We start from the raw sequence: 25575 nt of genomic DNA, 5'->3' as shown, positions 1-25575 counted from the left end.
TCTGCTCACTTGTATTGTTTTTAACCTGCATAACTCTGTGGTATCACATTTAAGCTTTCCCTTGTCTGTATATTGCTTAGGACAATGGAACCCTGCTCTACAGTCACAACCCCTGGGTAATACTATAACCTAAATTATCATCATCATCATTCAGATTGAATTAAGAGGTTTGGAAAGAATATGCATCTAGGGAGGAATCTCCAGACCAGTCTTGCTTAGATCATTACTGATAGCTATAATGAGAAGGGCAGTGGAAAATTTGCTTTGAAGTATTCAGGAGCCTGGAAGGACTGCACTAATAACCTGGTCAATAATCATGATACAGCAAAGATACAGTGATCTGTGCTGTTCTACAGGGGGGCAACTCCAAGAAAGGATGAATTTCATGTTCTCCCACACCTCTCATTTAATTATCAGATGAGATTCTCAGAAAGAATTTAAACGAGTTTCTGGCTTACAGTCCTTTCAAAATCAAAGGGAGTTGTATTAGGCTGAAAGCTACTTTTCCCAAAAGCCTAAATATATAAGAATCCAGCTTTTCAAGATTATGTATAAACATGACCATCATCCCTGGGTTTAGCAGTGTTTGGGAAAATGTTGTACTTAATCTACCCACATCTACCTACACAAGATCTTATTGAACTCCTTGGAGAGTTCACCCACAGCCAGATCAGACCCTCAGCATTTGTATCTAGAGTAGGGAAGTAATACCAACAAAGCCCAAATTTCAGTCATGCAAGTCCAGCAAAATTCATTTAGAGGCTGCTATTTTTATCAAGGCTTCTCCCTCTGTAATCCCCAGTAGCAATGCAATGAGCAAGCTGCTATATGGACTCAGCCTCCTTTTGAATATTAAATTACTGAAGTTCAGAAGAATTAATTAGTATCTCACCTACTTACCATCTTCCAGAGATGCCTCAGCTATTATGGCACTACTTTACAAGCAATTTCAGCTTAATTGAATACCTTAAGTAAAACCTGGGTTCCAATTGCTAGAATAATCCCCATTAAGATAATTGTAACTGAGTTATACTAAGTTATAAATAAATAAATAAATAAAAGTGATAAGTACATGCTGCGATACCAGGTTTACAGCAAGACACTAGTTTATTCACCTCTGGTATTACCACACTGTCAAAAGCTGTATGTTTAAGTAACAGTGCAGATACACCAATGGGCATGAACAGTTAAAAGAATTAAAGTCAAAGGAAGCTGTCAGTAAAACATCAGCTCCCAAACTTTTCAAATACCTCTTTGCTGGTTTAATAGTTTGTGCCTCTTTTCCCCAGACATATGTACCGTATATACCTTTAGCTATTGAATGGAAACCACTGTTCTCACAGTCCCTCACACTTAAGTATTTGTGAAATATGTTTTCCTATAAAACCCCTGTATCAAACTCCAACAGCAGAGAGCTAGTCTTGCCCATCTCTTGCCTTTTTCATTTTAGCTCGGGGTAAATAGTACATTCTTTATATGGAAGAAAGAAACCAAAAAGAAAGGAGAATAAGAGGGAGACAGGGAAAAAAAAAAAAAAAAAAAAAAGGATGAAGCCTGGATTTCATTTTGCTCAGGCTCTGTACCCCACTGCAAATTGACTCAGATTTCTCCCACTTTGAGATAATGACCTGCCATCGCAACTCAGCTGTTGAGTCATTCCACTTCAACAAAGAAGCATGAAAACAAAAGGTTCCATGATAAAGCCAGTACAGGAAAAGTTATGGAATGCCATAGATACACATTCCCGGTGGCTCTACAGCCCAGCTGACCACACAGAGTTTTTAAGTCATTCTGGTAATGATACAAATAAATCTGTACTGGGAAATGTATCTACCCTGCTTCTCTGCAGCTAGTGTCAGAAGGCAAAGCACGGACGCATACAGTCCTCTTAAAGGTTAAATGTGGAATTTCCCAGTAGGCGTAGTGCTGAAGGAGAATACAGGAAGCAAATTAAGTTTTTCACAGGAATCCCAACATTTCATTTTAAAAATAGTAATGAAATGCTGATGCTGTAGCACTTTTCTCAATACTTTTTTTTCCCCCCACTGAGTTTAGAAACATAAATACTGATGCTTTGCTTTGCTGGTTGATCTTTACCTTTGTCTACACATGCAGCTCCACTTCTTCAGTAGTGTTTGAGGTGCAAGTGTTTAGTAGTCCCTGTGGCCTAGTTTACACTCTGAAATAGAGACAGGATTAAAATTCATCAATCCTGATGTCTGTCTGTATGAGTGCATAGGTCACTAGCATTTTCAGCAATGGTAACCTGTCTTGGCTAGTTCGACTGAGATTGCTTGAGCTAGTTTTTCCAGACATTCTCTGGCATTACAGCTATTAGTAGAGCACAAGCAATGAAGAAGCAGCCCTGTCTGCACTAATTCCTACTTTCTTTAACTAAATATCAACATCTCCAGCATACTGAAAAAAGTAATACAAAGCAGAAGTCAAGTTATGAACATAATAATTAGGAAAATAGCCCAGTTTGAACTGAAGACTAATGCAGCAGATCTGTTGCAAAATAGTAAAGGAAGACAACTGCCTAATGACTGCTAGAGAGGAAACAGCAGCAACTTGAATGTGAAATCAGATGCAAGTGTGGTCTTCAGAAGTTGGTTGATGTCATTAACACTCTGAGTGTTAAGTTGTTAACTTTGCGCTATTTTAGCTATTTCCCAGTAATTAATATAAGCCTTTATACTCACATGCCATGTGCTATCACTAAAAATTCTATTTCTCTGCTTGGAATTTGCTCATCTATTTGATCAAAGACACAATTTGTGACACAGACTTCAAAGTAGAAACTTTTTTATTTGTTGAAAACACCATTACTCTTTTCAGCCTTTCCAATGTCATGTTATCAATTGCAACCATTTTATTAGGTCAATTATCAGGTTTAATGAATTTTTGGCTCAGAAGCATGCAGTTCAGCTGCTAAGGACTGATCAATGCAGCAGTCCACACGGATATTTAGTATAACTGTAAAAGAAGGAAGGCTTTGGAAAGAAAAAAATAAACTATTTATATTTATTTGAGAACATGGTCATTTTCTGCATGATACTTATTAACCTAATAAGCTAACTTCTAGCCCTTATGTATAAAAAGGACATGTTCTGTTCCCATTTGGAAGATAACAGATGCAATACAAAATGCTCAAGTCTGTTGGCTGAAAAAAAATAAAAACAAATCAATTGCATCCGCCACTGCTCAGAGTTTCTGGAAGTCTCAACAGGATAAAAGCTGCCCTGAGTATTGCCATTTCAGCAGGCAACTGTGACCCACTAGTTTTGATGACATTCAAGTGCATTTCATATTGCTTTTGCTTGAGGGGAGGGGGAAACACCTTCCAGCAGTAAACAAAATCAACACAAACTGCTCATAAAGACCGTGTGTGACAATGGGGAGATAGGGAGAACCATAACTCCTATTCTCTCACAGCAGAGAAAAAGCAAAATGATCAATAAAAATGCAATTGTCTTGAACAAGAAGGGCATCAATCGTTACATGTTAACAGCTACCTGGTAGAAACTTGTACTTTGTGGGTGGCTCACAGTATTAACAAAATCCATGTGTAGGTGTAGGAATGGTTATAACAAAAGTAGGGAATAAAGACCTAAAGAAGAAATACAGGAATGGATCCTGAGTGCAATTCAGAGAAAAAGTAGCATAACAAGACTGATTAAGCATGGAAAAGACAAATAATAGCATAGGAACAGAAAAGACAGCAAGAAGTACTATGAGAGATCAATTTAGCAAACAGTGCAAATCTTAAAAAAGTCACCTGAGTCATCAAGACTGCTGACTATTTTGTGACATTTCCCAAATTGTATAAGCTTCAGTAGCACTATTGTCATTAAGAAATTATTAGAAAGCAAGTGAAATGATCTGCTGGAATAGATATATTGCAGGGAACCACATGGCAAAAGTTTTTCCATTTGAAAAATCTGAGAAGCCTCAAATAGCTATTGATATCACGATGCTACATAACAATAACCCCCGAAGTTCTTATTTAAATTAGATTCTTGAAAATAGGTGAATACTAGGCTATTCATGAAGATGTTTTTTCATCTAAATGCCAGAAATCTGTTGGGTTTTGTTTGTTTGTTTGTTTTTCCCCCCACAGCTTCACACTCCACAAAACTTTATGACAAGATGAAATAAGAGCCACAAGTAACATCAGTTTAAAGAAGAAACACTTGGAAACAAAGTATAAATTATCTTGAGCACCTCTTAGACTGCCAAGGTATTTCTCCATAAGGTTTGAAGGTTTGACTAAATCAATTCTGTCTTCTACATGCTAATGGAGGACCCACCCACAGCTTCTGGAGCTGAAAACTTCTGCTTTGTACTATTTTATTTTTTTTTTTAAACCTGGTACTGAAAAAAGACAACATTTTTGATGTGTAACATCCCTGGATATATAAATGCATACAGCTTCTACTGAGTGAGTGAATTACAAGGGTATTCCTCAGTGAAAAGGTATTATGGCAGTTTAATGCTTCATTTAAAATGTAGAGTATGTTCCCAAGTGTCAGTAGTAGCTGAAGTCTGACAGAAGGGCATTTCAGCTACCGAGTTCAGGGAAACAGCTGGTGTTAAAGCTGTCTGACATGTCTGAGAGAAATCCCTCCTCTTACAGTCTGACTAATAACGTCAAGATGCTTTATTGCACTTCTCATCAGCAGGTCATGAAACACTTCGGAAAGGTGGCAAACACTATTACAGATATTTTACAAGCAAACTGATATTTCTGTACTCGTAGACTCCAAGAAAGGAACTAAGAGAACACACAAATCTTACATCTGTATAATCTAGTGGTGATTCCATGGATTTATTTGCTATATTTCATTTATTTCATGTGTGGAAAAAAAAAATCACATACACACACAAACACCTTTATAATAGCACATCTCTTCTCAATTTATTTGATATTCTATGAGAATGTTATATGGGCAGTGCATCAAGTGAAAAACAGCTCAGTTAATCACAGAGAGGCAAAGAGTAACTAGTTCTATGCAAAATATTACAGAAAGACAAAAAGAAAAAAGAATTCCTGGAATCTCTCACTTTCTGTCTTGTAAGTGAGAGACTTCGCCAGAAAAATTTGCAATTTATCAGACCTTTTTCAAAACATACGACTTAGGAATAAGACTATACTTAAGGTGAAATCCATTATCTGAAAAGTATAAAAGATGTAACAGCTAATTAATACTAATGGATAAAGCACCCAGCAGATCAAGAACAGTGAGTCTCCTGAAACTGCAATTCAGATTAACATTTGAAAAGACCTGCAATACCTAGGAGGCCTTTATAAAATAAACAGTGTACATAGCCTGAAAATATTTTCAAATTCCTTTGAAAATTTCTTTCTTTATTCTTCAGGCAAATCTAACAACATATAATGGGCTGGTAGATATGGTCAGAATTTTCTTTGCTTGTGTCCATCATGAGCCATCATTTATTTTGCCAAAAAATGAAGAATTACAAGGCCTGAGGTTTACCTTACGTTGCTGAGATTTTTCCAATTAAATCACCCACAGACAGAGGCAATGTTATATGGTTTATTTTAAATTCTGTCACAAGCTAGAAAGATAACAAGATACTGTCTACAGCAAAATAAATCATATGGGAAGTCAGTCAGAAATCCAAGGTAAAAAAAAATAAAAATAAAAATGAAGCACACAGAACAGTGAACCTACATATGATGTCAAAAAAAAACAAAAACTGTTTTTCATTGGGACTGTAATATTTAAATTTTGCATCATTTTAGGATGTTCTTCACAATAAGACAAATATCACAAATACGGAAGACATTTCTGCCCACATGAAATGGAGAAACAAAATATTCTTCAGAATACTAATTTGTAAGCTAATTATTTTTCTTTGAAAAGAAGTGAAATAGCATAAAAATTCAGAACTCTTTTTGCTACTCTTCTAAGAGCAAGAACAAGCATAAGCACATTTGTGTTTTCCTTTTGTCTCTTCTTAATCTGAATGCATTTTTATATAAAAAAAAAAAAACATAGATCACAGATACAGATCTATGATATGTGCCTATCTGCCATAACAGCAAAAGATAAGAGAAAATCAGTACACGATTAAACATGTAACAAGTGTCGTATCTTAATGAAGCAACATACTGAATATTCAGTGAAAATTCACTAACGGATACAGACTGCAGTATGGGGCTTTGCCAATAACTGCATATTAAAAAGAAGGGGGGAAAAAACAAAACAACAACAAAAACCTACCACCACTACCACAAATGTTAGGAAGCTACCAGGGCAGAGATCAAAAGTATTATTATAAGATCATTGCTACAGGGCTGAGCCACCCTAGGGCTAAAAAGATACTTCATGCAAATTAGCAATTCTTATGAAATGTAGCCAGTGTAAGCACAGGAAAGGATGCCAGATTAAATTTTAGATGGCTTGATAATATATCTATGCATACATTAATATGTCCTCTATATAACCTCAATTAATTTTGCAAGTGCAACAGAAAACTTCAGACTTCTATTCCTCACATATATCATCAGCTTCTCACAGTCCTTCATCACCCTTAGGAGCCTCTCACATGCAGCATCCTTGATCAAGAATGAAAGCCTGTACTATGACACAGTCTCAACTATTTGTCACACCTGAACAATCAAAATTTAAACAAATTCAGCTTTATCCTCTTCCCTACATGAACCTCACCTTTAACATAGTGTTCTTCCACAGTAATTGGAACTAGGGATGTTTAGTATCTCTGAAAAATAAATGGGGTTTCTTACATGATCCCTAAAAAACCATGAGGAACTAGATTTACACAGATTGGTACACAGGCATGGTGATGCTGAAAGCTGCAGCAACCAGCTTTTCCCATGTAAGTCTGGTTTCCTGGTAGTTAGGGGTATTTAAAGACTGAAGACTTCCAAGCAACTGTTCACTTAAAACAGCTAGACTGGCCTGCTGAACACATTTTCTAACGTTGTTCTGAAGTTCTGTGCAGCAAAATCTTGACTTAGTCTACAGCTCAAGTGATCCTCTGCAACATCACTGTCTTGGACTTCATTTTTTTCATTGTGTCTGTGACCAGTGCATGACTTTGTGTTTCATACAAAATTCAGTAGTGAAGCACTCCCAGAAATGTTCAAATTGAGAAATGAAGCTATGGCCTCTGAAAGTATAGAAGTTTTGATTTTATTTTTCCAAATGTCTTTTGAACTCAATTTTTATTGAATTCAATGTAGATTCATAAAATAAGTAGCTTTTACTTAATCTACTTTTTCAGACTCAAAAAAATTATTCTTTATGACAGTTTCCAGAAAGCTCTGGATAAGACATTTTTCACAGATTAATTAATCATCTAGGATTATCCTTAGAGCCTCTTCCCCCTTCTTTGTTAATTTGTCAAAGAAGCACGGCAACCACCATGGTAAGGTCTGACTCACACTTGCATAAGGCAGGCTTCAGAGATGAAGAAAGCTGTTTTATTAAAGACAGGAAAGGGGACATGCCAAATTCAAGCAGCCTCCACAGGAAGGACCCTCCTGAACTCAAGCAGATAAAAAGGATGGTAGGAGTGCACAGAACACTCTACACACCCACCATAGGATGGGTGTTGGGAGAGACCTCGTTTGGAGAAGAAACAATGATCAAGCAACACCAGCAACACCATCTTTTCCACGCTGGATACAGAGAGTCTCAAATAATTGGTAAGATAGGGGCTTTTGCCATCGTTGAGGAAAAAGATGGAATGGAATCAATGTACTGTGGTGATGGGACAAGCAAATCTCATTCTTCTGAAAACCAATTTGCACAAGTGTCATTTCATGGATAACCTTAACTTTGGACACCTCTGAGTAAATGAATTGCTCACTTGCTCCATGTGGAGGGGATTTTCCCTCTCTCCACTCAAAAGTCAGTCCACCAATTCTGACTTTCTATAAACTGCTGAGCTGTAGGAGAGCACTCTGGGGCAGCAAGAGGAAAAGGAATAGGTAAGAGTATCTCCTTCCGCTCTACAAAGTAGGGCTGTCAAAGAGGAAGCAACTGAGATGTCTGAACTTCCTTATTTAAAAATATCTTAGGCTAAGGTAATAATAGTAAATTATATGCTACTTCTTTTTGCACAGCTACCATTGACGCTTACACTCACTCCTTGCTTTGAATTAGCAAATAGAGATAGCTGGAATAGCTTGGCATTCAAAATATGCAGATAACCATGGAGATCCAAGCTCCTTATCTGTATTTTAACTCCTAGGCTTATCTAAAGAAAGGGGGATATATTTAAAACAACAAGAGATCTAATATCACAATAATAAGGTTAGAAGCCAGGTTCTTGCTCATTTAATAAATAGTGATTAGCTCTATTCCTACATGGAAGAGAAAGAGAAAAGTATTTAATTCAGAGACAAAACATGCACTGAATTCCAGGTACAGCTGTGTTGTATTCAGACTTCCCAACATACCAGGTTTTCTGAAGACACCTAGTTTCTAACAAAGCATTTTTACTGAATTAGCGCTTTCCAAACCATGTAAGAAAAAAAAATAGCTGTGTTGAAGCTTTAGAACCTGATCAAAGGATTCTGAGCTAATCGCACCATCTAGTGTCAACGAGGGAAAATGCAAGACAACTGTTTTAAACTATATTCTTAGTATATTACACACTTATTTCTTAAGTAGACTAATAAAATGCAATTTACTCACCGCTAAAAATTTCAAAGAACATTTATCATCATAATATGTCAACTCTCTCTTCCAAAACACTGGTGAAAAGTTAGCATTTTCCCCAAATGTTAATACAGCTACATAACCAATAAGTTCCTTTTAAACTTCTGTGTTTGACATTCAAAGTTGCTGAAGCAGTTGTAAATTTTATCCTCTCCATGCTAATAGGTAGATCAACCTTTAACAGAAGCTTGTAGCTTTCTAAAATTAAGCACTTCCAGCACTAAGTTGAGTGTACGGGAAATGTTACCCAACAGTAGTAAAAGTTAACGTAAAAATTTGAAGTTACAGAAGTAAAAGTCATATGGAAAAGCACCCTTTCCAGCACAACTGTTTCAGCACTACTGTGTTTTTTCTAGCACAACTGTTCTTACTTTTAATCTTCCAAAAGGAAGTAATCTGGCTAGTGTATGCTACAGTGTAGGGACTTGAAAGACAACAAATATGTAACATCAGTAACAGAAACCCTATTCAGAAACATTCCCAAACAATATTTATCACAATCAGCACCTGGGTGTCTCAAAGAGATTTTCATAATGGCTGACAATCAGATTTTGGATTATTCAGCACACAAAACTGCTGAGATGTTATTAAAGAAAAACACTTCAGTAGTTTGGTATTTAACAAAACAAAGTCCTTTTGCAGTACCCAAGAGAGACCAGATCCACTAGGATGATTCTGGACTACATAAAAGAACATAATCCAGAATATGAACCTACAGCCAAATTCTTTACTATTTTGTACGCAGAACTTGGAATCAAATTTAAGATGTATCTGTACTGTGCAGCATGTTAACATATCAGGCATTTATATTCACTTGTCTTCATAAAGATGGGCTCAATCTCTCTCTCCTGGGAGCTAGAAAGTCTTTCAAGAATCCCTGGGACGTTTTATTTACAGATATACACAATGGTATAGACAGGTCCATAGTTAAACTGCTGGCACATTTTTCCAACAAATCTTTTAAAAGCAGTGTTTGGCATTTTTCTGGAAAGACATGCTGTGGGTTGAGGGGCAGTATGCTCCAGATTTAGCCATTATTCAGTGCAGCCATTTTTGTGCAATACTGCTGAGAAGAAAATGGAATACTGAAGAACATCAGGGCACAGGATGAAAATCACATAATTCAAAAAGACAACAACCTAGGGTTTTGGAGAGTTGGGAAAGACGTTTCTCAAATAGGCAGAAATCATTGTGACAAAAGCTTCTGAAGGGGTATTTCCATCAACTACCAGAAACAAAACTGACTCCAAAGTAGACATTTCAGATAGACAGTGTACTACAATGTAGCTCTAACAGAAGGTTTACTCCAACCTCCTGAGCTAATTCTCTACAGAAGGGTAAAAGACAGGTCAAAGACTGCATGAGAAAGAAAGCAGAAACCTCACAGCCATCTAAAGAGATAAATTACTAAATCTAGAGTAAGTGGCAGGCACAAGACACTACAGCCACTGTGAACCTGAGGGAAAGATGTAAAAAGAACATAGTCAAAGTCTGAAATCCTCAGGCTCTGGGAATCCTCAGGCTCTGGGAATCCTCAGGCTCTCTTGCAGGAGATAGTGTTTCCCAAAAGGAAATACTGCATAGCTCCTCTCCTCCCTCCTCTTCAGGAAACAGCTGCAGACAACAACTTTCTGCTATCATAGGAATGCGTTAGGCTGGGAGCTCTTTTAAGGCAACTGCAGATGTCTGAGGATACCCTTCACCTGACAACAATATGCTTTTTATCATTGTTGCTACATTATCAGCTTGGATCATGCATACTTGGATGCTTGAAGGTCTCTACCTGTAAAACCAAATATTATCCAATTTTTACTTTCATGAATAAGAAGCACCACCATAATCCTAATATTCAAAGAGCCCAAAGGATCAGGGATGTTTTCCTTCCAGTCAATAAATTGTTTTGTCTTTGGTTGTTCCCTGAGTTTACACTGAGGCCACATGGAGGTAATCTCTTCCAAACAACTAAATTAATCTATTTCTGCATAAGAAGATGTATCACAACTTGCTACCAGTGGTTTCTGCAGTAGATGTTGGATAGACAATGTGTAAATCTGCTAAAACATGAAAAATCAAACTACGTACAAACTACACACAGAAACAACAGGAACAGCATACAAAGATTACTTCATATGGTTGTTCTAAGAAAGCTTGATGATCACCAACTGAATTAACATCAGTCTTTAATAACAAATATCTCCTTTCACTTGTAACCACACTGTAATCACTCCACTAGGTAAGTGATCCACATTTTGGGTACCAGAAACAGCAAAGCCCATTTGCCTTGTTTGCTGCTTGGTTAAATACCTGAACAAAATCCATTTCCCAGAACGTCACCACCTCTTCTAAAACTACTCTCCTTTTCTTACCCCCCCCCCCTCCTTTTATTACCCCTCCAGAAGACCAGAAGAAAACAAGTAATACAAAAACTATCACACACCTATCATTAAAGAAGCTTTAGGAACATCTTCAAACTATTGCAGTCTTATTTAAAAGCAAATTTTCAGAAATGGAATTCCTTTTGATTAATATATGGGCTCACCATTAACAGAAGCATTTTTCCTCAGCCAAATTTATCAGAGGACACTCACACAATCTGTATTTTATAGATTTACCTTAGTTAACAGAGATGTCTCTACATCACCCTGAATCACAACAAAATCCACAGAAAACATAAAGTGCTTGAGTCGTAAAGATCTGAGTAGTGGCAAATGAGCTCCCTTGTCATGCCATATCTTATGACTTTGATGTAGCTTTGATGTGAAAAACAGTATTCCATCAGATGTTATATTTACAGTATTTATTTATTTTTTTCATTTTATGAGGACAATCGGGAAGGGAAGTCTGCCATTCCAGAACACAAGCTTTGCCAACTAAACCATCACCAGTTGCAATATAGACCAGACTTAAAAACCTGACATGGGACAATCAATCTGTACTGATACTTGCAAAATGCAACTTGTTTGTTTGCACAACAAAGTAAGTTTCTCAAGGTCTTCATGACATACATTTTCTCATGGTGGAGGACCAAAGCCACAGTAAATCCTACCTTCAAAGGAGAAATGTGTGACTGTAAGACATATCCGTGGACATTCTCTATTTGAGACAAGTTCTTCTCTGACACATGAACAAGCTCTGGGCCTCTCACTTCATGGGTTAATCGAGGCAGGGTATGATCATGTGGAACATCCTCATCTTGATAGCGGTATTTCTAGGGAAAAAAAAAAAAAAAAAAAGAAAAAGAAAAAAGGATTAAAAGGGAGAACAAATATGCTTTAAGGAAGCAATGCACATGTATTAATGCAAATATGGTATATAAGATGAACTATTTGTATTTCCTACTCTGTTCTAGAAAGAATACTTCATTCTGTTTTTAACACTTCTTCAAAAAGAGAAAGAGTGGCATTATCATGCTGATACACAGAACTTTTACCTTCAGATAGACAGCTGAGAAGATGTATTGGCAAGCAATAATACTGAAAACAAAGTTGTCGATCTGCTGAGCTGTTGTGCCAGCTCACGTTTCACACCCTCACATTAATAATTGCACTTATGTAGCTTTTTCTCTGTAAAATATTTGAGTCATTCTCCATTCACCGCAGCATACTGTAATGCTAGAGAACACACATGCACCTCCACAGAGTTATGGGCATGGCAAAACTCTGCAGTAAAACATTTTCCCCTTATCCTGTAGGCCAAGTGCAGTGTGAGGTATTTTTAACTTCCTGCTCTGCAGAGCAGTAACATAGGAGACATAGGAAGTAAGCAGCTTGTCCAATACAAAAAAAACAAAACTCGCACAAGAAGCAATGTAACTCTAACCCTAAAAATTAAATTAAGTGACCAGACCTCTAGGTGCCCAATCACAGAGACCCCAACCCCTAACTGAATGGGCTCAGCCATGTCCTGAGGTGGGTCTGTGTGGAACTGGCTGTGTCCAGCCCAGGCAGCCCCGGCCTCTCTTCACAGAGCCTGGCCAGCACCTTGTGTTCTACACTCAGTACGCATACACAAAGCACTTTTTGAGGGAAAAGACTACAGAATGGCTAATGTGAGGGGTATGATTTCACGTTACACATGGTGCTGGTGGAGGACATGGTGACAGTACAGCAGGGAACACGAGGAGAAGACCAGAATACAGATTAGATAGGGAATCATAAGTCTTTGGCACAGAGAGTGTTTAGTGCTATTCTACGTGTTTTCAGCTGAAAGCTGCATGCTAAATATTGAATGAACAGAATCAAAGACTAAAGGAAAGACAAAATCTAGGACTTCTTTGAATAGCCAGAACAAACACACAGAGGACTCTCAAGTTCAGGTATGCTCAGAAGGACTTTACAAAGCAGACTTCAGTGCTGCTCCTGGCGCTCTCTTTGAGCACCAGGCCCAGGGGTGTTGTTTCATTTACTCAGTCTTCCAAAGGAAACTGTCCCGATTTATTCTTGCCTTCACTCTGATACATGGAATTGGTTCTGCATTTGCCAACTATTTTCCAAATGCCTGTGTGAAATGAATTATTCTCTTTTTCCTCTCTGGGATATGCTTGCAACCCTTCACATTTTCACTTTTCTGATAACATAATTAATGAATCTATGAAATGACTGGTACCAGACAAGTAGTATTTGGGCAAGAAGCCATCAGCCTAATAGACAATACTCCAACCAATGTCACATTAAATGCTTGGCACACAAATCACTTAAGCCCCAAGCAATCAATTATTTTTTGAATTCAGTGAGTACACTTTCAAAAGACACAACTACTCATAGACACCCTCTCCAAAGTGAATCATTTGTAAAACATGATTTTGATAAATAACTGCAGAATGCGAGTCATCTTTCTGTGAGATGATAAAAATGAAAATTTCCAGTGACCACTTTCAAAAGAGACAGGACAGCAATGTCTCAAGCTATAAGGAGATTTAGCTGGATCATTCATACAGCTTTACAGCACAAAAAGCTGGGTGAGGTAATGTTAAAGAGGGAACGTCTCTTCACATGCATTCGTAAGATTTTTCGCCATCACTACACTTTAGTGTAGCCATTGCATAACTGAGAGCCAAGGCATACAGTAAATTGGCTGATGACAAGCCCCGTGCTCCCAAAAAGCATAACACTTCTGTGCAGACTTTCCAGTGAAAATCTGTATTTTCTAATTAAAAAGAAAATATATATATGATAACTATACTCTTCCATAACAAATTAGATAATATCCCTGTCCGTATGCCATAAACTGGGAAGCTTACAAAACAGATTTCCACTTTTCCATTTGCCCTTATCCCACCCCAGCCCGAGCCCAGTATTCTTATTACTCATGAAGTATGAGCCTAGAGCATTTCTGGGTCAATCCTGTTATATGTTTGCCTCATGTTCTTAGTACCAAACTCATTGATTTTCATACATCTCTCCTCCCACATCTCCCCTCACTGAAATGCTTTCAGCTGTGAATCAAAGCAGCTTGACACAGCAAAAAGCTAGAGGTAAGGAAAGTTTCTGAGAACAGAAGGCTGAAAATACCAAATCAGAATTGCGACTTTCCTTCAGGAATGCTTTATTTGTCTCCATCTTTCTGTCCTTGAAATTACCCAGTTCCCTAGAAAACAGTATTTTCTCTAAGGGTTAATACAAATCTCTGGAGGGAAAAGCCTGATTGCACGGAAATGCTACTCTTCATTTGACAAAAGAACAGGTGGATGTCTTATGATAATTAAATTACAAATCAGTGCCTGCTGCTGACAGGGTATTGTACACTGCCAACTAGCATCAGATATTTAAAATTCTCTGTAATTACCTATAATGGGGGAGTGGAGTGTGCTGCTGTGAATTTTTAATATGAACATGCTTTTTTATAAGAGATTGTTCTCTTTACAATGTGAGATTATTACAGCATTACTGCTCCTCACAGAGTACTGTCTAAAGAAGCATTTCTAAGGCTGTGTTTGCTACGCAGTTGTCAGCTAAACAGGATGGTAGATGGGAATCTAGCAGAGGGTAATGGTCAAAAGCCTTAAATTTGAACAAAGCTAACTCTCAAGGAAAAAAAAAAAAAAAAAAAAAGTGGGAAGTCATGCTCAGTAACAAATCACAATAGCCAGAACAAAGCACTTAAATGGAAGTAAAGCTATTTTTACAACCTACCTTTCACAGACTCATGAATGAAGATGGTTGGGAATATGTTGTTCATTTTGGGGCCAGAAAGAATTGGCTCTTACAAAAGTCCACAGTACTTTTTGTAGCTATCTTGATTTTGCTTTGCAGAAAATGCAAATAAAACGCTTCATTTTCGATCAACTCAATTTGACCCATGTCCTAAGGTGAACGTGATCTTGCTGGAATTGCCATTCAAGGACACATGTCCCTGTTCTCTGCATGGCTGGACCACACTTAAAAACATCACCCATTACTTCTGCTAGCAATAGAAGTGCTGCAAATGTGGGGAGCAAAGTGTGTTATAGGAATCACAGGCCTCTACAACATCTTGTGAAATGAGAGCAGCCAGTCAATGGCTTTCAACCTACAGAAAGGCACCCTGACATATGTAAGACACAAAGATGAATGAATAAAGGTAAAACTGTGATGTGTCCTTTCATGCAGCTGAAGCTTTATTATAGATACAGTTGATACTCAATATACTAAATTTCTTCATTTTTATGTACAGGCAAAAATTAAAAGCATCGGCGTAGAATTTGTTTGGTCCATTTAGACAAATTTTTTTTATATTTTTTTTTAAATTTCATTAAAATATCAGTACCACCTTGTCTCGCTTTTGTTTGAGAATTTTCAGTGGTCTTCAATGTGTTGAATTTTACTGGCACTGCTCTTCAGAGGCAGTGAATTTCAATGTCATACAGATGAGTATCTTGAGAAAACAAACTTTACAATTTGCACACACAAGTCCTTGGGCATTCATCCAGTCATGAGTAGAAATAATGTTACTCATCCAACTGATTGCAAATGAGCAACACAGCTTGAATTCTGAATATTTGCAATCAATCTATAGAGTAAAAAGAGAAAAAAAATGTACTCTTCTCATTATATAAAATGGAAGAAATCACAGTCTGCTTGCCAAGACTGTGGAAGTAGATTAAGAAGCCTAAATCATTGAATAATTATACTTATTGTGAATGACTTGCTCTTTTGCGTATCAAGTAGATTTCTAACAAGCTTGTCACTGTATCACAGCAATACCTTTCATCCAAGAAGCCCAAAGAGCTTTACAAGTGCTAGTCAAGTCTGATAACATCCTGTTGGAAAAAAGTATGTGCATCATCTAAAGGTGGGTAAAATTAGGCACAGAAATACAACTTGTTCAAGGTCACAAAAAGAGTCAGTTAGGCAGTGGTAGAACTCACATTTTTCTATTCTGCTCTTCTAAGCTTAATGCAACTATAGTGATGTTAATAAGCATAATTAATAATAATAATACAGTTGTAGTAGGTTGTCTAATGCCAATTTATTTTACTTTTAGTGATTTCCCCTCACCGAAGGTTCCAGGAGACGGCAGACTTTCTAAGGTCAGGAATTAGGTTCTCTCTGCATCAATGTAATAGCTAGCAGTCCTTTGTGCTGTTTATATTGTGTTATCTCTCAGAAACCAATAGTGATTTTTAGAGGACAAGAGGTTTCCTGTAAGAACCAAATTGTTTTACAGAAGGGACACTATCAGCACTGAATACTGAGAACTTGCATGATTTTTATATTCAGTACAGAAAGAAGTTCCTTTTTTTTTTCAGGAGGGAAAAATTAATAAACAAATAAAAGCAAATACATGATTTCTTGTCTCAGTTTACTGAAATAAGAAAGTATTTGCCCATTATAGGTAATTTTCATTAAAAAAAAAAAATGAGTACAATTCAGAGTATGGAATGTTTTACAATAGTATCCTTATCTGTTTTTGAATCTCTAAATATTTGTGTTTTGTTCTGTTTCACTATGAAGAAGATATTAAACGGTTGTTAGCCAAATCACCTTTCTTGTTAGCTGGATGTAGTTGCACCTTTCGCTCACAAGATGGCACAATAACCATCGAGTTAAAGCATGTTTTCACGTCTAATGATAAAGTACTGCAGGAAAAAATAAGGAGCTATGCAATGTCAAAAAGCTGCAGGTAAGTTTTTATTTTGAACTGACCTGGTACAATATTAGGGAAAAAAAAAAAAAAAAAAGACTGCAATCTTTTATACTAAGTACATATAAACAGGTTATAATCATACACAAAGCTGGCAGCTAGAGAAAAATGTAATAATCATATAAGCATCAAAAATTAAAAGCAACTAGGAACCTGTTGGTTTTTGAAGGCTTTAGCATGAACAAAAACACTATGTATTGACAAGATTGAGACTAGCCCAGAATGCTGCATTCCTCAAGGAATTCTAAATCCTAATTAAAACCGCCTGCATGCAAATCTGTACCATGAGGTATTCAGCTCCATATGCTGCATCACATTTTGGACCTGTTAACAGCATCACTTTAGCCCTCTGGAGGTTGCTAGTTGCTATCCAATAATTTAAAATAGATTTTTAACTTGAAGCACCAGTATAAAAAAAGACAATCTTAGAGGGTGTCTTTGCTAGTATTAAATGATGAATGTGGCTGCAGACTATAAAATTCAGTAACTGTTCAAAAAAAAAATAAAAATAGATAAACAATCACTATTTGCTGGACTAAGCGAAGCAAAAAAACGATGTGGGTGAAACCACACAGTTTTTCAGCATCAGGCTGTAGCCACTTCTTCATCCCTTTTGTACTGCAATAACTTCACTTGCATACCCCTTTCTACAGTTTTCAACTCTTCCTCACAAAATATTCCTTTTCTGATATGTCCATGTTCCCATAACCACTACAAAAAGTCCTCATGCCTCATTAGCTTCCTCCTCCATGCCTCCTTTCCCCCTGCAGTTTCCTGCGCAGCCCTTCATGTGCTCCCATTCCATTCCCTGATCCCCCCCCATCTCTGCTGCTTCAGTCCCCCAGCATGGAAGCACTAAGCCTCACAAATTATTCTAATTTTCCTCACCTGAAGCACAGCTTCTGGCATAGGGCAGCCTTGCTGAGATTACTACTGAGCAATTGGAGTGATGGCAAACACCATGTCTCAGTTTCCCAGCCAACAAACTCGTGGCGGGAATGCAGCACAGCAAAACACCCTGGTTTTATATCAGAAGACTATAAAGTAATCATGTAATAAAGAAATAAGACTATTACCCCAAATGAGTGATACAGGGAAACAAACAAAAAGTATGCAACAGATAGCTTGCCCTTCTTGTTTTCTGTACCAAAAAATACAGATTTTAGTTTAGTCCAGCTTTGTCCAGCATATGGCACAACAAGCCCTTTGTGTTTTGCAGCTGAAGCCCTCACACCAGTCTTCACACCTGGGTGCCCTACTTAGTTAAATTTGCAGAAAACATAAGACTCCTCTTCCTAGTACACACTGCTGGTGGCTGCTTTAAAGTTATCCAGCTGTAGTGAATAAAAAATGCAAGTGATTTGTTTTGCACATATCTGTGTACTTATTTAAAGCTATAGCTGTGCATTTAAATTACATAATTTCTCAGTGCTCTTCTGAGCCTCTGTCAATAGGGTAACACCTACTGAATTACTCTGGACAGTAACCAAGATTGTTCCTTAACTCCACCTCCTAAATCCATTTTCCTTGTGCAGCCCTGCTCCTCCATCCTTCTCGCTTGTGCTAGCAGCCTGATCAAGGCCCTTTTATTTTGTTTGAATTATGCACTTGGTGAGCTACCAGCCTCACAGATAAGTAAGTACATCAGCATTAGTGGAAGAGGTAATGCTGGAGTAAGGATAAAAAGTCAAGGAGGAGTGGTATAATTTATTGAGATAATTTTAGTGGTAAGAAAAAGATACATCTAAATATCACTCCTGAGTCCTCTTCTTTCTTTTGTTGGATACATACCCAACCCAATGTGCTAAAGGGATTTAAAAAAAGTCAAGGGATCTGTCTATCTGTAATGGCAAATCCAAGGAAGACCGAATTTGAGATTTTCCTAGGAAAGAGGAGGAATCACAACAAGGATGGGGCAAATGGGGATGAATACTGAAGCTCAGTTAGTAAAAACAGAAAAAAAAATGGAGAATTCCAGCATCTGCACTGCTGTGGTGTAGAAGCATACCAGTGAAAATCCTGGGGAAAGCATTTGTCTCATTTCTCTCCAGGGCTAGTTCACACAGCAGTAACTGCTCCCAGCAATTACTCCTGAGGAGGAAGAAGCCCGTGGCTCTGCAGGTGGTGGCCGTTGTGTAGACTTGCATCCAGAGCTGCTGAGAGTTATTTTAAAATTTGACTCCTTTTCTGCTCACGCATTCTTATCTCTCAGACTTCTTGTGTGTAGGTGTCCCCACTGATACTTCTGCTATTTTCTTCAGTCCCAGGTCTAAATGAAATCTAGGAGGAAAACTAGACTCTGCTTTTCATAAATTACGGCTCACTTCATAGGTTAAAATAAAGACAAAGCTTCAAAGTAAAATACTTAGTCAAGGAAGTATGATTTCTTCATAAAACCTATCACAATTACTGTGCATACAGGACACATTAAGTCCTTTGGGAATTAATTTTGCATCAAGGGACACAGAATTGTGCATCTGCTGGATTCCAGTATCATTTCTTATACATATTGGAAAATTCTGGACCAAGGCTATATAAGGAAAAAGGATGCTCTTGGGCTAAAGCAGGCAAATGCTATTTTAGACAACTATTTCTATTCCTGATTTTTGCCACAGAAGTCTTGTGTATTGCTAGGCAATTCACATAAACCAAACTTTCCCCAGGTGTGGAAATGAGATATCCTCACTTTGAAAAGTCTTGGTAGTCACAGATGGCCATTTTTTGCAGAAGTGCTGAGCATCAGCAGCTTCAGCTGAAATCAGGGAGAGCTGGGGTTTGGAAAGAAAAATTGCTCTATAATCCTGTGTGCTCCAATAAGTCAGGTATCAGTTGATATTGGCCACCTAAAACTTAAACTTCTAGCGTAAGCAGGACAGACAGGCTCCCTCAATAATAAATGGAACATCAGAATATTGTATGTATATTTTCCAAAGACTGCTTCCAATGACTCAACCCTTATTCTAACCTGGACTGAAAACAGTTTAGGATTTAGGCTCTCTAAATGAGATGAATTTCATTCATGTTGCAAGCTGGGCACAGGAACTAGTGGACTCATTTTATCTCAGTGGTATTGTCTAAGGAGTTAAAATTCTAGTCACAATGGGATATTGAAAAAATAAATTCATTAATGTTTATGAGCTACTAGGATACTATGGTCAGGCTCAGTATAAGAGGAAAATCAATGAGAAAATTAATAATTCTGTAAACAGAGCACAGTTTGAACTGTATGCATTAAATAATGCATGAAGACATATGTTGATTGTGAAATACCATATAAAGTACCCCTCCACCTCACTGAGTGAAGCAGAGGGCCTGTGAAAACAAAAATATCTGCGTAATTAAAAATGTATTTGAGTTCTATTATACTACTACGTTACAATATATGGCCACAAAGGGCCTGAAATAAAATTGCTTAGACCATCTTAGTTCTTGCATTTCCTAAATCTGAGTGCTTAACTTTATAACCCTGCCATCCCTTAACTGTTCTTTTAACACCATGTATATGCACATAAAAAAACTCATAAACTTGAATAGCATTCCTGCTTCTTATAGTATGAAGTTATGAAGTGGGTATGAAGATAAGTACTGAATTTTTCAGTGTTTGTGGAAAACTGACTCTTCTTAAATAAAAATACAAATCTTCTGTGTATATAAACTGAAAAATAATCTCCCCATTGTTGCTCTGATGAAGTCAGATTATTATCTATGAAGATAAAATTATTTTGTAACAAAACAATCTTTGTGCTCAAAAAGTTATTAAAAAATTGAAATATTTAAATTTCCTACTGTTTTTACCAATCCCCTCTCTTGAAGGCTTTTCATTCAGAATAACAAAAATATGGATTTAAGAAATTTTAGCTAAATATTTAAAAGGCCAGGTGAATTTGTGTCAGGTGAATTTGCATGTGGTTGACACCTATAAGAGTCAAGAGCAACTGTAAAGCAGGGCGCTTACTGAAAAATCAGCTTTTGGACCTTTTTATCTGAATCCTTCTACAGACTTTTGGTACAGAATAATTGTGGCAAAATGATCTGCACCTTCAGATACTTTAATAAAACCCTGGTTAAGAAGCAAGCCAGCAAAGTAGCTGTTATTTGGGGAATATTTACTTTACTGAGCATCACCGAAATCAGTATTTCAATTTTTCTACCTATCCACAATCACACTAGATCCCAGCCATGAGATTTAAGCAGTTTATGGTCCCAGGGGAATCTCATTCAGCTCACTGGTCAGATGGCAATACATCCCATTAAGCTGCACCACCTGCAGATACACTGAGTTTAGTGTAACGGAAAATGTCCTGGACCTAAGTCCTTTGAGGACGCAGAGAAAATGAATGTGAGTCCACCCTTCCTTTAGCTATATCTTATCTGCAATGAAAAGGGGGAAACAGCCTATCACCATTGCTAATAATTCTATTTAAAATGAACTAATAATGATATTTCAACTTTTCTGAAGGGCCAAGCAAGTCTACTAGCACAGCCTTCCTTAGTTTGTCAAGTCCCACAGGGCTTTCATCAAACCAAGGCAATGAGTTGGTTATGATGGGTACAATGGAAGGTAGCTATAAAAACTGCAGGAAAAAATAAAAATAATAAATAAATAAATAAATAAGGGTATATGCACAGATTTCAGGGACCTTTAGAGGAAGTCTGTCTGTGGAAGTACTTTTAGACCTAGGCACATACAGTTTGCCTATGTTTGGTTTGGACAGGTAGGCATTTTTCACATTTGAACTTAAATGTGAAAATCAGCTAGTAATTGCTTCACTGGGTGGAGACAATGATTCTCTTCAGGGGTTGTTATTTTGGAGTCTCATTCCATATTCTTGTTGGAAGAATAGGCATTTTTTAAAAATAAAAACATAGGTTTTTATTTTTAAGAGATCTGGAGCACTCATGTTTTAAATAAGCCAACTGGATTTTCAGTCTCTGAAAATATAAGCTGAAGTCCATGCTTCAGACACTTGTTTTTTATCATGGTATAGTATATATCTGACTGGGTTAGTGATACCCTTACAGCTCAAAAATGCTATAAAAATTGGAATTCATGTTATGTGGCATGGAAGACTATTCAGGCACCAGACAGTCATTCAGATGGAAATTTACACCAGTCCACTGGATTTTGTTGAAAATCAGTATTCTACATTTCCTAGCCTGGACACATTAAACTTTATGGCTTTTGAAAGTTACTGCCTGATTGTATTTCTTTTGTGTCTGCCTATCTTAATACTGAATTCTGTGTTATTTTGCTCCTTTCTTCTGGATGAGTTCTTTGGTAGTTTTTATAGTTGCAGCAAGCAGATGCAGAAAGCGGAAGACAGAGGGAAAGGCTGAATGCTTTAGAAGTTAACAAAGTTATCTCTGAAGCCAAAACAAATTTATTCCTTGCAGGCTGACCTTACCAATGTTCAAAGCTATCCTTCTTTGCAATAACACTAGCTTAATTAAAAGGTTAATTCCCTACTGCATTCACTGAGGATCCCTATTTGAAAAAGTCTAGATATTGTAATTTTTTTTTTTTTTTTTTAGTTTTCCTTATATTTTCATCTGAAGGAAGTAAATATCTTGTATAAAATATCATAAGTGAAGAAAATCTACCTTTTGTCTTAATGACCAGCTTTCAGGAAGGCTACTGCATAAATGACTGTCAGCTGAATAACAATGTCACGGTACATTTTCTGTTGTTCTTAATTATTAGAAAATGAGGACAAAGCAAAACCCATCCTGGTTAAAATTAGATTCAGCCCAGATCATGAGGCAATCATGAGGCACTGTTAAGTTTGAAATGAAAGACATCATTATAAAATAATACCCAAAACAAAACTCACAGACAATCCCAAGCAAATAGCTTGGTCTAGACACAGCAGTTTTATTATTAGGCAGAGAAGGGTTTTTTAAGCCCTGGCCCAACAAATGAATTGATTGATTATATAAATATTTTCTAGAGCTTTATACAAGCAGTGGGCCAAATCCTGAGATCTACAAATTCCATGAGGAATATGGCCTATTTAGAGATATTTGATTTTTAATTTTTAACCTTTTTTAGTACTTGACTAAGTGCTAGATGGATAGCCAAGGATATAAACATTTTCTGATGCAGTAGCAATGTAAACTCCATGAAATAAAGGTACTTTTATAAAATTCACATCTTTTTCTCTGCATAAACCATGTCTCTTGCAAGAGCAGGCAAGTCACTCTCAATTTTCTGTCAATCCTCTGCTACTCAGCTGATAATACGAACAAGAAAAACAATTTATTGAGACTGGGGCTGTGATTTTCTGCTGAGGAAAAGAAATGCTCCCGGGGAACCAAACTGAAAGCTGCAACTCATTTTTATCTTGACAATGAGAAAGCAAGCATGACTTTAACTTGTTGTTGACCTTTGTTGCAGTTGGATCACTAATCTAAAAGTCAGTGGCTATATATATAACATTATTCACATCCAACTATCATGTATAGAGGGGGAAAACACATTTTACTATTTATAAAACTTCTCTGCATGAGCAAAGTTCTGCAAACATTAATCACAACTGTGTGAATGAGTCTATCCACACCAAGAAAAATGCATCCCTTTGCATGATTCATCCCATCTCTGGTGCTTGGGAAGGGGTGGGCTGCCCTTTAGTGGCACAATGTGCTTGCCACTAACTATCCAAAAATGAGGCCAGTGGTGTACCTTACCCAGAAGATCCTCTGGCTCTCAGATCCTGAGATAAGCAGTGGACATGTGCTTCCCCTTGGGAGGTGTTTTTATTTTTCGGTGTAGTGACTTGGCATTTCATCCTAATTGCTGTGTGACTAAACCAAAGTGAAAACTGCCTGTGTGGGAATTGCCATAACTTGTTGTGAACATACATCTGTATTTTTCAAAGCTGATAATCTCCAGGTGGTGTTAAATTAGCCTGGTTCTTCTCTAGCTCCCTTGGGAAGGACAGCACCATCTAATTTCCCTTGCTACCATACAAACTATTAGACTCAAAGTTGAACATAGCATTTGTCAAATCCCAGTTCCCAGTAATATTTTGGCCCTATACGTCCATGTTCTCATAGATACTTTTCAGCATTATTAGCTTATTAAAATTGTGGCCTTATTAACTTTTCTAACCATGAAAATGATGATTAAATGGTGCAGTAGGAAATGTTTAGAAGAGTTTCTTTTACAGATGATTAGCTAGTGTTATGAGATGTGCTCTAGCTGTCTGAACACATGTAGGGTGATATCTCACTTTTGTACTGACTCTTCTAAGTTAGTAATTTGCTTTTTGCTTTTTTTTTTTTTTTTAAGGAAATATTATAACAATATTGAAACAGCTAAAAACACAAGATATTAACACTTTCTGTTCTTGAACTTTCCAACAAATAAAATTGTCATGGAACTACTGTAAAAGATGTTTCCTTCATTTTTCATTTCACTGATTTTACAACAAGATTCAATAAAAAGTTATCTCTTAAAAGCTTAAGAAATCAGACCTAAAAATTACATAGCATTAACAGGGCAAATCTTATTTTCTTGGTACTACTTTGTTGAAGCCATATTTTTCTATTCCAAATAAAGTGTATCCAGTTGTTGTACCAACATTTCTAAAGTGCTTTAATTATTGCACTTACTGTGTGAAAATTTGCAGTTCTTGAATTCTTCCAGCCTCACTAAATTTGGCACATCAGTGCTGCTCATTTGCAAGTGTTCTGCACTCACCTGGAAACAGGTCAGATGTCTACATTATCCAATATTCTTGCATACTTTCTGACAACTCTCTGCATGCTATCAGAGTTGATCTGCCTGTAAAATAATTTGAACACCTGCACTTCAGGTATATATTGCCAAGCTGTACTGGCTAGTGTCATATGTAAAAGTGTTTAGTCACATATCCTGGACCCATTTTGCTCCTTGTTTAGGCTTCAGAATGCTTCATATTTCTCAGCTGTGACTTTATGTAACAATTACTGAACTTGGGATAGGCTACATATGGAACATATTTACAGTTCTACAAAACAAACAAACAAATGCACAAACAAAACACTATTTACTATAGTAAAAAGAAATCTGAGGCTGCAAAATGTAATATTGCCAGGTTTCATCTTTAAATTTATTATAAAATAGACCTAAGAAAAAAGTGTATCAATTTCTTTCAACACAAATATTTTGAGTTTATACCTGACATTTCTATCTTATCACATATTTAGAAACATAGAATCATAGAATCATCTAGCTTGGAAAAGACCTTCAAGATCATCAAGGCCAACCACCAACCTGACTGACCAACTCCCGTCAATAACCATGTCCCTTAGTACTGAATTCACACGTCTTAAATACCTCCAGGGATCCACCATTTCCCTGGGCAGCCTGTTCCAACTCCTAACCACTCTTTCCATGAGGAAATTCTTCCTGGCATCTAATCTAAACATCCCGTGGCACAACATGAGGATGGTTCCTCACATCCTATCACTTGTCACCTGAGAAGAGACCAACACCCTCTGCACTGCAGCCTCCTTTCAGGTTGCTGTAGAGAGCAATGGCCTCACCTCAGCCTGATTTTCTCCGGACTGAACAGCCCCAGCTCTCTAAGCCATTTCTCATCTCTCTTGTTTTCCTGTCTCTTCAACAGCTTAATTGCATTTCTCTGAACATGTTCCAGCAGCTCCACATCCATCTTGTAGTGAGGGGCCCAAAACTGAATACAGCTCTCAAGGTGCAGGAGGTCCAAATCAACTGGATTGGACTCCACTCACCACGACT

The 25575-nt window shown here is 37.2% G+C and overlaps 1 protein-coding gene across 27 annotated transcripts in view; it reads right to left on the bottom strand.

Annotated features, from left to right (window-relative positions):
• The window catches only part of DLG2 (discs large MAGUK scaffold protein 2), a 1031289-nt gene that overhangs the window by 549083 nt on the left and 456631 nt on the right, over positions 1-25575 (bottom strand). For all 27 annotated transcript variants that reach the window (XR_005264704.2, XR_005264705.2, XM_027462397.3 and 24 more), the window contains one exon: positions 11761-11922. Coding sequence is in view for 25 of the 27 variants with exons in the window: in XM_027462397.3 (XP_027318198.1) it covers positions 11761-11922 (162 nt within the window). In the remaining 2 variants the exon portion in view is untranslated. The remainder of the gene's footprint in view (positions 1-11760; positions 11923-25575) is intronic.

Source organism: Anas platyrhynchos, chromosome 1, assembly GCF_047663525.1.
Source record: "Anas platyrhynchos isolate ZD024472 breed Pekin duck chromosome 1, IASCAAS_PekinDuck_T2T, whole genome shotgun sequence".
Lineage (NCBI taxonomy): Eukaryota > Metazoa > Chordata > Aves > Anseriformes > Anatidae > Anas > Anas platyrhynchos.
Note: the sequence above shows the minus strand (reverse complement) of the source record. Positions and strands in the feature narration are given on the sequence as shown.